Here is a 13,513-nt window from a genome sequence, read left to right on the forward strand (position 1 = left end):
TAGTTTGAGGGAATATGGTTCTTCAGAAGCAGTAACAGGTCACTGTGGAGTGTTCCCATAGAGTTACTAAAAAATCCCAGAATTTGAATTAATGCAGACAAACAACATTGGATTTGGTTGTGGATTCCCTGAAATTATACTTGTATTTTACTTCTTAAATGTTGTTTGATGTGACAATACTGGATACACTGGTAATCACAGGACTCCAAGCATTAAATATCAGAGGTCAGGGAATACATCTGGGTTGTTTTGTTGGGAGTCTCCTGTGGTGTTTTGCAGCACATGTGATACCTTTTCGACTTTTTGGTAAACATGCAATAACTTGTACCTTTTTTATATATCACCTACGAAACTGCTGATAGTTTCAAAAACAGTTTTTCAGTCAAACTATAATTCTGCCACATTTTGTGGACAACTGCAAACCAAGCGCACTTTGAACTTGCTTTATTAATTAACTGTATTTATATATTTTCCATGCACACATGCAACAGTAATCCATCAATTTTTACACCATATGGCCTTTGAGATATTAAATCTAAAAACATTTCTTACACAATGAAATTATTTAAGTCTGAACTTCAAAACTACCAGGGAGCACCATAACTCCTGCTCTGGCAGGAAATGTTTCCCACAGGCCAGGCCAGGTTACTGGCCCAATCCCAATTCTCATTTTTAACCTACCCCTCGCTTTCGAGTTCCCCTTTGCCCCTCGAAATAGATTTACATGGGTTAGCGGTTGAAATCTTCGCCTATGAAATGGGACAATCCTGGAAGACACTGAAACGTCATCAGTAGTCATCAATGGCATTTCCATAAATAGATATAACTATGGCAGTAATGGTATTATCACAATAACATTTGCCATTAAATTGAGTAGGATAGTATATCATGGACACTCATGGTTCGTTCACAACTCGAGTTTCATGCTATCAATAAATGAAACAACAAGCCATCAAATAAAAAAAGAACACTACTTAATTATCAGGCTCACTAGCGGTGCTTTGTAGACATTACGTACCTTGCCAGTCTGCACTGATATCAGAGGAGCAGTAACAAGTGCAGCAACTTATGCTGGACTTAAGTTGAATTTGGAGCGTTGTTTGCCATTAAAGGAGGGGAATGCAACATGAAAATATGTCAAAACATGGCACTGTCATGCACAAACCAGCAATAACAATGTCATGTTAGCTCGCTAGCTGGTTTGCTACCAAGACATGAGCATACTACTAGTGATATTTTTTATGCTTGTTATAAATAAAAGGACCATAATACACTGAAATGACATAAAACAAAGATAATATGATGGTTAATGTTATTTTTAAGTTTTTATTAATGAAGAAAATACATTCATGGTTTCTTTTCTTGCTCGTACAGCCATGTTGCTAATGATTACTCATAACTTTCTCTGAAAAACCTCTGTTTGGTGGGCCATGTAGCCTCTACCCCAACAGCATTTAGGACGCCCTACCCCTAGACATGAATGTGCAATAGGGAGAAGTAAGGCCTAAGTGGGAGGGGCAATGGGTATACTGGGATTGGGCCTTAGTGTGAGGTAAAAATAGCAGCTACAGCACATGGTGAACAGGTTACAACAGGGGTATCATTGTGTGAGCCAGATGATCTGTAAAATCACCCGGGAGCTCTAAGTGACAGCTGGATCTTTTTCAATTAGGCAGCAAATGGCCGAGTTTTGGATTATAAACTTGTCTCGTCGTAACTCATAAGAAACTTCTCAGTGGCTTCAGACCAACGTGGTGCTGAGTTCAGATAGGAAAGCCTTTGTGTCAAAAGATATCACCTGGGACACATAAAAGCATTTGTTATTACATTTGTGATTTTATTAGACCTGGTAACAAGCACCATTAATATGTCGGTTAAAACATCAGTGTGTTTCACAGGCTTTTTTCAGCAGCATTGCTTTCCACTAATGATACCGCAAATGGCACTGCTAAATTTGTCACTGTTCACACTTCTGTTCTCCCATCATAATTTAATTACCAGAAAAGCGGTTTATTTTCTCCAGCGATAGTAAAACGGAGAATTGGACGATTCCTGAATATAAACACAAGGCAGAGTTTTTACTGAGAACTGAACGTGTGAGTCCTGACTTGAATAAATAATAGATTACTTGAGCTGATTTGGTACGGCACAGTGACGTGCACTTCCTCTAATTTCTTGAGCCATGGGAGGTTAAGGCTTTCACTTTTACAGCAGGCGTCTTTGTGTCAGACAAATTATTTCAGCATGTGTTTCAGGTCAAACATTCAAAGCGTTTCAACGAGGCAGAGCAATAAGCGCCAGTTTATCTGCAGAAGCAAATTGTATGTTGTAAGCAGGCTGGCAGTCATCTCTGGTGTCATGCTTCAGGCTGAAAGGCCACAGTGTCAGATTTATTAATGTTGGCTTTGTCACAGAGGTAGGTGAAGGAAATGAAAGATGAAAACTGCACTGCCAAGTTATGTGTGTTTTTGAGAAACACTTAATTCACATGTGAATATGAGAAAGGTTTGTACTCCAAATACTGAATAAAATGTTTAATTAAAATGCAGATTTACTGAAAAATATAACATCTGTTTAATTAAATAGACTCTATTTACTTATAATTAAGTGTTTTCCCCAGTTTAAGTGAACAAATCATCTGCTTACCCAACCCAGGCCTGAGCTGATACGATGTATGAATAAACATACGGTATACACTATGTTCTTGTGCTATAATCCGCTCTGATTTACACTCCCATCCAGACATCGATTCCCCTAAGGACCTGAAGGCGACAGATGTGAAGCTGGAGTCTGCTCTTTTGTCCTGGGTTCCCCCTCTCGCTGACATTGATGGTTACATCCTCACATATAGAGATGAGGATGGCAACATGGAGGTAACATTGCCATGTTTTCTCACCCTAATAGGTATTCTCATGTGCCACAACTGAGGTATGAAACTATGTCTCACAATGTGGAAACACAGGGTGAAGCTATTCTGCATCAGAGTATATTACCCTCATAAGGAAAACTGAGTTTGACTGTGTAGGAGGATGCAAAAACCTTATATTCTGCATTCAGTAAAAGCGGATTTGCAGTTCCTTTGAGCATCCTGTGGCCAAATGGGAACATTGAATGCTGGATTTTAAGTCCTGTTTTTGTTTTAACAAGCATACAAATGCTGTTACAAATAGGCTGAGGCTGCTGTAAAGGTGTATGTTCAAGTTAATCTCTGTGGAACGCTGACCTCTTGTGGTCAAAAATAGAATGAATTTGCTACAAGTAGTTTTAAGCACATGGGTGCTTGACCTTTTTCTTGATACCTTCTACAGATTTTGTAAAAATGAAAGTTCCTGCTTAATGCCAGTCTCGAATTAAAGTTTACTTACACTGTGGGTGTTTTTATTAAGCTCTCAATTAACTACAGCATTGCAGCAGCTATTCTTCCTGTGGTCCTCAAAACAATTGCATAGTGCCAATGCAACCATTACAACTTACATCATAACTCAACATTACAGAATAAACAGGACTGACTAAAGACTAAATGCAATCTTGTGACAATTCAGTAATCAGAATGAATGAAAAAGTTTGTCACAGTCATCCCCAACATGTTGCAAATCACAATTCTCACCATTTTAATCCAGTGTACAATAACATAATCCAAATACATAAAAATGGTTCTCCACTTCATCAAATTAACAGTCAAAAAAATGTTGTTTCAATAAATCTGAAATTGAATTTTACTGTTTTCTTGTGAGAGATATGAAGGAAGTACTTGACTGTTTAATTTCAGTAAGAGTAAGTGCAATTGTTTATTGTGTTCAGGCGGTTGAAAAGCAGCTCAGGGCCGGCGAGAGCAGTTTTGCTGTACCGGGTTTGGAGATGGCGAAAAGATACATCGTCACCATCATCGCCTACAGGGGGAACAAGAGGAGCAAGGTGGTAGAAACCATCTTCAAAACAGGTCTGTGCACTACTGTCTGAGTCTCCACTGTTCCCTGTGTATGATGCTCTCTTCCTGGTGTGTTTTTTTTTTCTTAGCATATTGTCATGTCAATTTGTCTGTCATTCATCAGGTCATGTTATTCTGCATTGTGCCATCACATCATGAGTATTAAATAAACATTAATAAAGCTGTCGCACTTCTTCTCTAGTTGGCCTCCTGTACCCCTTCCCCATGGACTGCGTTCAGATCATGAAGAATGGCAATAAGAAGAGCGGTATCTACACCGTCTATATTAACAACGACCGCTCCAAACCCATTGAGGCGTACTGCGACATGGAGACTGATGGAGGCGGCTGGCTGGTACGAATTACTGCACAGACCTTGTGAATGAGGTTTCAGGATATTAATATTACTGTGTATTGTTGTATTATTATTTACAATAATGTTTAATGTGGGCAGACTCTGTGCCAGTAAATATTAAAGAAGCATTCCACCAACTCGTCACACGAATGACTCAGCTTGTGAAAACAGCTGTATAATTACTTCTGTGGCTTTTCAGAAGCCCAGTCGCCATAAGAAAATGTTGGCATTGCACATTTCTGCAAACCACAGATACCTTATGTGTGTACATTTGATATGTTTCATATCAGTGTTTCTGAAGTGACAGAATATGAGCTGTTTTTGTCATTGAGAGGAGCAGGAGATGAAACATCACCTTGGCAAGACGTATGTCAAGCTGCAGACCAATGTTCAAGACCAACAAACAACAAAACTGGTCGTCTTTTAACAGCTTTTTATCCACAAAGCATGTTTGGTTTTTTTGCGACAAGTTGCTGTGTTTCTTGCCAGGATAGTACCACAAGAAGCGGTTGTTTTTTACTGAGACATCGCTGCCTTTCCAGCCATGATTGTGCCACCAAAAGCGGGTATTTTAAGCCAAAACATGATCATATCCTAACCATAACCAAGTGGCTTTTGTGTTTAAACCTAACCACATGTTAACCATAGCACTGTTGAAGCTAAGAAACATGAAGATTCAATATATCCTCTACATAATAAAGTATAAATGCACCATGCCAACATTTATTCTGGCAATTGCTGCTTTTCAAAGTCTGAAAACTTATCCTGATGAAGTCCATAAGCTGTTGAGTTGCAATATGGTGAATGTGGGACCCAGTGTTTTAGGAGCTAAAGTCAAGACTGCTGATGCTTCAGTTTTGACCGTCCTTTTTAAATTGAGTCCCTCAGCTTTATGGAAATGCAGTCCCAAATCACTGGATGATGATGATGGTCATTGACAGTCATTGCTGGCATTTTAGTAGTGGAGCCGGTAACCAACATCCCAAAGCAGACAGTTTGAGACATTTGTGCAACAGCTGTCAGTGAACATCCTGCGCTTGCTGCTTTCAGGTGCTCCAGCGACGTACCAGTGGCAAGCTGGACTTTATGAAACGCTGGAGACAGTACATTGCCGGCTTTGGCAACATGACAGACGAGTTCTGGATTGGTGAGCACTGGATCTCTGCTGACATTGAAACATGCACATATGAACAGTAATGCAGTTTTTCTTCTTGCTTTCATATTCTCTCTCTGACTCTTCCCTCAGGTCTGGATAAGATATATGAGCTCACCAACACTCCTACACAATATGAGCTGAGATTTGACCTGGGCCTGGGCGCCGAGAGAGCCTACGCTGTATATGACAACTTTAAGATTGCACCGGTCAAGCAGAAATTTAAACTCACTATCGGCAACTACAGGGGGACAGCAGGTGGGCCTTTTGCTCCTAAAATCTTTTCCAGACTACCAGCAATACAGCAGACAGCATGTGTAGCTTTCAAAACTTATAATTTCTCTCTGGCACTTTACTCAAATACACAGAGTTGTAGAGAGGAGGAGAGGGCGAGGATGGCAATGAGACAGACAGGGGTGGGAATACTGGGGTTTCAAGCAGTAGACACCCCACCCATCAGTCTGTGGGGTGCTGAGAAAGCTAATACAAGCCAACAGTAGGTGGGATACTTGTTTCAGAAACTTATATTCAGTCGGTTTTATAGACAGGAGTTATATAAGTAAGGTTGTATCTGAAGGAGGCTGAGTTTTAGTGGGCTTTGAAGCCAGACAGATAGAGACGCACAGCAAGTGGAACGCTGTATCCACACATATCACAGTGTGCTGAAATAACGTATACTGTATCTCTTTATTTGGCCTTTTATTACTTTTTTCCATCAGGGACACATGGAAGAAAAGTGAGCAGCACAATCTGAGAATATATTGTTGACAGAGGAAGGTCGAACTGAATCGACTGCTATGTAGAGTTTTTATCATTTAAAGGGACAGTTAAGCCCCAAATCAAAAATGTATGTTTTTTATTCTTAGCGTAGCTCTATTTATCAGTCTAGATTGTTTTGGTGTACGTTGCTGAGTGTTGGTCTGTCTTCTCTGGGATATAATGGAACTAGATGTCACTCGGTTTGTGATGCTAAGAGCACAAAAGATGTACATTTGAAAAACTCTACAGCAAGGTCTCATTCCAGAAATCATGACCTGGTTACTCAAGATAATCCACAGACCTTGATGTGAGCAGTTTCATATAGGAACTATTTTCTCTCTACCCAATTACATTTGCCAACCATATCACCACGCAGAAAGAAGCGTGCATCTACTGCTAGCTCACCTAGCACCACTGAACTAGCTAACGTTACAGGAGGACGCCATTGATGCTTACAGCACCTTTCACGCTGCCACGAGCATGAGCCTCTCGTTCATGAGTAGATGCAGGCTTCCTTACACGCAGTCACATGGTTGGCAGGTGTAGTTCGGTTACAAAGAAAGTAGTTCCTACATGAAACTGCTCTCAACAAGCTCTGTGGATTATTTTGCATAACCGGGTCATGATTTCTACAAAGAGACATTGCTGTTGAGTTTTTCACATGTATTTTTTGGTACTTTGAGCACCACAAGCCGAGTGCCATCTGGTTCCATTATATTTGAGAGAAAGTAAACATCTCTGTGGCTGATATTTCCAACACTTAGCAACTCACAGCACAACAATCTAGAGTGATAAATAGCTTTACAGGTAAGAGGAAAAATGTATCTTTAATTTTGGAGTGAACTGTCCCTTTAAAGTGCACTAATTATTATTATTGTTGATGATCCCCAGGTGATGCGATGACCTACCACCAAGGCCGGCCCTGGACTACTGTTGACTCAGATAATGACATCGCCCTGGGTAACTGTGCCCTGACCCACCGTGGCGCCTGGTGGTACAAGAACTGTCACCTGGCCAACCCCAACGGGAAATGGGGAGACGTCAGACACAGTGTGGTGAGTGAGCAGTGCTGCATTGGATCACACATGATGGTCGTAGGGTGCAGCTATCCCTTCTGTTAGAGTGGTTTGTCTGTTTCTCGCAGGTATGTGCATCAGCATACATGCACAAAATGAATTATACTTGTATTAAATAATATTGTTCTGTCACTGACATTAATACTCTGACCAAACATAACAGGTCTTTATGGTATGACATCGAGGACAAAGTATAGAAGTCAAATCTTCTGGTGTTGTGTGCCGTCTCACCAATAGGTGGCACTGACAGTATTATGTGATAGCAGATTTATACTAACCCAGGTTGACTGTCTTTGAGTCCTTAAGATAAGTCTCAAGGCTTCGCTTCAGCCTCAAGTTGTAGCACTGAAATCATCCTCATAAAGTCAAGTTATACTGGAGACTTTCTGGCCGTGAATAATAACTGGATTCCCAAACTGTTTTATTCTGTGTGTTTGCCATTCTGAGGTGAGTCCCCTTCAGCTCAAAATGTCAATGTGGCAAATAAAATTTTTATTGAGCGATGTTCTTGGTTAATTCAACAGTCATTTGAGGTTTCAAGGAAAAGTTCTGTTCTTTTTGTCTTCATTTTTAATTGTGCATACCTCTAACTGTCAGGAGTTATACAACGACCGCTCACAACAAGCTGCTTCTCCTGTATTGATTTGCTAAAATAATGCACAACAAATGTAACTCACTGATTATTGACCCCCCCCCCCCCAAAAAAAAACAAAACACTATTATTTGGGTGTCTGTCAAAACATGCTTACAAAAAGACAAAAAAAAAGTGTGCTGACCTGGGGGCTGTTCCCTGGTCAGCAATCAAAGACAACTTCACCCCAGCCCACTCTTAGTTGTTTTGTTTTGGATTGTTCAGATGAAACAGAAATGGCCTGAATCCATCGGCAGCGATAAGAAAACACATTTCTCACACCAGCTATAAACCATAAGTGTTTTTTACCAGGCTGATAGGGTAACAACAACAGTTATTATGTCTAAGGGAGTCTGATACTGAAGAAAATGCCAGGGGATTTCTCTGTTCTTGTCGAGATTTCATCCATAATATTGCCGCTGCAGATGTCTCCCGCAATGTTTGTTGGCAAAATGCAATAACAGTCAAAACAAGTTTGTACTCACAAGAAATGAAGCCAGAGGCTGGTGTTTATTAGTGTTTGTCATTCTGCCTGTCTGTCATTGCCGCCTGCCTCTTCTGTGACTCTGTCTCTCACCCTTTTTTCTTGTCTCCCTCATTTCCCCTCTCCTTTCCCTTTCATCACTCCAACGTCTCATTCTAACTGCGCTCTCCCCTTTTTCGATCTCTTCCTCGCTCAATCTGCTGTCAGGGAGTGAACTGGGAGCCGTGGAAGGGCCACCTGGTGTCCCTCGACTTCACCGAGATGAAGATCCGACCTGTTGGAGCCATGTCCAGCAGGAAGAGGCGATCGTTGATGGCCAGAGAGAAGAGCAGAACCACAAACCTCCAAAAGAAATAACAGAGCACCTCACACTAAAACCACAATTGTCATCAGTGCCATTAACCTGCCATCATGCTAGATTTGGGTGTTTCTGTACATATGTACATACATATGTCCCCACTGGTCTACACGCTTCTGTGTGTCTCAACTCTTGGACAACACTTCTTTGGGTAAAGAGAAAAATGTTCATATGCAATAGTAACTTATTATCTGTTTATATACAATGAGATTCATCAGAAATTCCTAGGTTTAGTGTGATGGCGGGAAAGTGGCGAATAGAAAACTGCCTTGGAGTTGTTTTTAAGTGAACATTAATGAGTTTAGTCTTATCAGTTATGATGCAATTGTTATTTTTTTAAACTCCTGTTTCACTGCCTCAATTATAAATCAGGAAACAGTGCATTTATGTTAAATTTGGAACCAAAAAAAAAAATCAATTTTTTTTCCAATTACTGCATTCATTTTAACTTTCTTTTAAACCTCGGGGCAGCAGCCCGGATTACTTGTATTATATTTGTTTATTTTATGTCCTATGACGAATTTGAGTAGCGACTTTTCTTGTGTATAGCAGTATTTTCATAACAACATAAATGTAAGAAAAAGCGGTAAAAACGGCTTGTGTGTTTTGTTTGGGGTGTGACCGATTAGCGAGTTAGTCCCCTGAGTTTATTGAGTATGAAGTTGGCTGGCTGTGTCACATTCAGCTGTCACTATGCCGCAAACACTGTCGCATCACATTAGTGTGTGCAGGACGAGCCAGAGAATAACAATGGATGGCTGTCCTGAATGACCATATTGCTCCTGCTTTACATTCATCTGACAGGGACAGCACATATCAATCAATGTGATGTGTGTTTATATCAAACGTCAATAAGGATGAAGTGTGTTTGCCCCATCCTCCACAACTTAACGGCCAGACTCTTGTTTTTAATCTGGAAAGCTGACAAAGGTTATTAATACTGCTTTGACTTTGACTTTATTACATAATTACATTTTTTTTTACACTTTTATTACAAACTGTTGGCTTACGAGACAAGGATGGAGCACATCAATCAATATTTCTGCTGATATGCCAGAATTGATCTATAGCTAGCGCTTCTCATAAATTTTCAATTCACCAAAATTTCTTTTTAAGCTTTCATGACCCATAAAGTTTTACTACCGCCAATCCCTAAACAGGATTTTCAAGGTCAGGAATGAGGACCGTGACTATGGAATTTAAAAACCCTTATATGAATCTATTTTGTTTTACTAATTGTATTGTCAGACTAACGATACAGCTGCTCATTCATATTCATGCCACACATTCTTAATAAATAAATAAATAAAAGGTTTTGTTACATGAAGATATTGTCATTTTATAGAGCCTAAAGGGATACGGGCTGAACAAAATTATGTGAGTGTCTTTTTGCAGAGGTGGAAGTTTGAATACTTACCATGGAAATGTCAGTGCTGTGTTACCACGTCACCGTATAGATCCATCTTGAGATGACGCAACAAGACTAAGTCTCCAGACATGCTAGCAGCTCTGTGAGGCTGTAGATGACACTTTGAGCTAAGCGCTAACATATTATTATGAGATCTGTCAAAGAATATTAAAAAATTTTTCCTATGCATTTTCAATGTAACTGCAGACTGCTGCGGCCTCATATAAACTTCAGTTGTCCTTGAACTGAATGGTCCTGTCCTCAATCACTTACATTGAAACTGCTTTAAGAAGGGATCTCTACACAGCCAGTAAGGACGGGAGGAACATTTACAGGGGCGAGTAACCCTTTCAGTGCATCCATTATTAGATCCAAGGTCCCGAGCGCGGCACTGCTGCTGCTCACCGCTCCCTGAGGGGATGGGTCAAATGCGGAGAACAAATTTCACACACTCAGGTGTGTGACAGTCAGTGGAACTTTAACTTTAAGGCTCACAACGGAAATCATAACATACTCATGTTTTGCAGGTAGTGTGTGCTCTGTTCATCATCTTAGTTTAGCGAGTTATCACCAGCTAAGGCCGATGGATGTACCCTCACTCGTGCTCGCCTGCTGCTCCTTCCCATCGAAAGGGGTCAGTTGAGGTGGTTCGGGCATCCGATCAGGATGCCTCCAGGGCACCTCCCGTAGGAGGTGTTCCGGGCACATTCCACCGGTAGGAGGCCCCGGGGCAGGACCAGAACACGCTCGAGGGATTACTTATCCCATCTGGCCTGGGAACGTCTTGGGGTCCCCCAGGAGGAGCTGGAAAGCATCGCTGGGGAGAGTGACATCTGGGGTTCTTTGCTTGGCCTGCTGCCCCAACGACCTGGCCCTGTATAAGCGGAGGTAAAAGTTTGACCTGATGATGGCAGTAGATCAGGGGTCACTGACCTTTACTATTAAAAGAGCCATTATTTGGACAGAAAACAACAAAAATTTGGAGCTGCAAAACATATTCTAGCCTTATAATGGATTTAGCACAGTCTATTAAGTCATCAGTTCTAATAGGTCTAAATGAGCATTCATTTATATGTTTTACCACAAAGTAGCGACTCTGTAGTGGGCTAATTATGATTAGTTGGTACTTTCACTTGGCAGCAATGGTGGTAAAAGCAAACAAATTTGTCCAGACAATATTAAAGTCTATTTTCCTTTGAGACTTTCCTTTTGATGCTGCTGAGCTTGTAATAGCAGTGGCCAGAGGCATTATGTTTTTGGGTTGTCTGTTCATCCATCCGTAGGTCCCATTCTCAAGAACAGCTTGAAGGACTTTCTTCAAATATGGCACAAACGTTCGCTTGGACTCAACAAGGAACTGATCAGAATTTGGTGGTTGTAGGTCTAAGGTCAAAGGCCACTATAACCTTGTGTCCGTCTTATTCTCATAAACGTGATATCTCAAGAACACCTTCAGGGAATTTCCTCAAATTTGGCACAAACAGTCACTTGGACACAACAATGAAATGATTAGATTTTGCTGGTCAAGAGTCAAGGTCACTGTGACCTCACAAAACATATTTTTGGCCCAAACTCAAGAATTCCTAAGCTTATAATGACAAAATTTCACAGAAATGTCTAATAGGATAAATGTGATTATGAAGTGATGACATTAGATACCCAAAAGGTCAAAGGTCAACTTCACAGTGACATCATAACATTCTGCAAAAACACTTTTCTGGCCATTATTCAACATAATTTTTCAAAAACAGTAGAGATTACGTTTGGTCAGATACTGAATTGGTGACGCTAATCTGGGTGTCCACCTTGAAACTGTGCTGATTGAATAGATCTTATGTGCTGCCGGGGGGGAAGATGTCAGTGAAACATCCATGTTTTCACAGAAAATGAATGTAAACTGAAACTGCAACTTGACTGGTGTGCAAAGGCATAAAATGGTGAGGCTAGCCACCAACAGGGAGGTTCGGCAAAATGTCGAGGAAAAGGTGTCAGGCCATAGACATGTGAAACATGTTTTAGTGGATGAATTGTTATAACCTTTTTTTTAAATTGATGTATAGGCTACGCACTTTTATTGCTGGGGAATGTAAGATTCACTTTAGGCCTGCAACAATGATAAATAAAAATTAAAATGTTAAAAGATAACTGCACAGGGAGCCACTGGAGAGGAACTAAAGAGCCTCATGTGGCTCTGGAGCTACAGGTTGCCTACCTCTGCACAGGAGAAAAGATAAGGGATCCCCGGAGTTATTAAAGTTATCATGGGGGAAAATTTATTCCAAATTTTTTGGCAATCCATCCAGTAGTTGTCAAGACGTTTCACTCTGAAATAAAAATGTCAACTGGCTGGTGGTGCGGGAGGAAAAGTTGGGACATTACCAAATTCACTGGGATTCACCCACACATGGGTGTTGTCAAAACTGCGTGCCAATCACTCCAATAGTTGTCCAACTATCTCAATTTTGACACCAGTAATGGACCAACAGACTAATGATCCACTTCTCAAAGTGTCCTCACAGAGTAAATCTGCATTTCTAATTTGAGAAAATCATCTACGTCTCAGTTTTCAACAACATCCTCGGCAGATGGAGTTTTCTCAGTTTGGGTTCACATTATAAATCTCTTAAGAATCTTGGAGGACTCCTTACAATAAAACTGCTCAGTGAGCGCTGACACTCTCTTCAGTTGAGTTTTCTCTGTCTAGAACTGCAGTGTTCCCACAGTGCAACACTTTTATGATACTGAATTGAGCAACTGAACTTGCGGGGACTGATGACTGTTTGCCGTCTGGTCTCACAACAGTTTCCCAATTCAGTATCACATAATCTGCAGACGGCAACAGCTCACTGGCTGTCTGGGCAGGAAGCAGTTTCACACAGCTGCTGAAAGTGTATGGAAAGGATACAAAGAGCACATTACACCATTTAAGCACACAGAAAAAGATACAGATATAAGATAGGATCTATTCAAACAAACACTTCGCCACTTCGGGAATGCCATTCCTTCCTCAAAGGCCAAATGTAGAAGTGAAAAGAAAATGTTTTTGGAGTGTTTATTCATGAAAATCAAATGAGAGTGTGAGAAGGCTGCTGCCTGAAATTTGGCAGCAAATATTTCTAGCATAGCATTTCATTTCAACTTTGAAATGAAATGTCTCACAAAAGCTCATTGATGCGAAAGGCCTTTTCAGCCACAGTGATTGCAAATTACTTTAAGGAGATTGGTTCCTGCCATTGCTCTGCAAGGCAAGTGGTTTGCTTAGTGCCAGCATAAACAGAGAGGGGGGGGGGCATTCTTCCTCTGCCTGTCTGTCTGTCTGTCTGTCTGTCTCCTCTGTGTGGTTATATACAGTATAAACATGC

At 40.8% G+C, this 13,513-nt stretch overlaps 1 protein-coding gene across 1 annotated transcript in view; it reads left to right on the forward strand.

Annotated features, from left to right (window-relative positions):
* Positions 1-10,046, forward strand: part of tnn (tenascin N) — a 55,794-nt gene extending 45,748 nt beyond the window's left edge. Inside the window, exons 13-19 of the mRNA XM_049599243.1 lie at positions 2,743-2,873; positions 3,802-3,940; positions 4,131-4,282; positions 5,333-5,429; positions 5,529-5,693; positions 7,086-7,249; positions 8,593-10,046. Coding sequence (XP_049455200.1) covers positions 2,743-2,873; positions 3,802-3,940; positions 4,131-4,282; positions 5,333-5,429; positions 5,529-5,693; positions 7,086-7,249; positions 8,593-8,742 — 998 coding nt within the window. The 3' untranslated portion in view covers positions 8,743-10,046. The remainder of the gene's footprint in view (positions 1-2,742; positions 2,874-3,801; positions 3,941-4,130; positions 4,283-5,332; positions 5,430-5,528; positions 5,694-7,085; positions 7,250-8,592) is intronic.
* Positions 10,047-13,513: the final 3,467 nt, after the last annotated feature.

Source organism: Epinephelus fuscoguttatus, linkage group LG15 (genome assembly GCF_011397635.1).
Source record: "Epinephelus fuscoguttatus linkage group LG15, E.fuscoguttatus.final_Chr_v1".
Classification (NCBI taxonomy): domain Eukaryota; kingdom Metazoa; phylum Chordata; class Actinopteri; order Perciformes; family Serranidae; genus Epinephelus; species Epinephelus fuscoguttatus.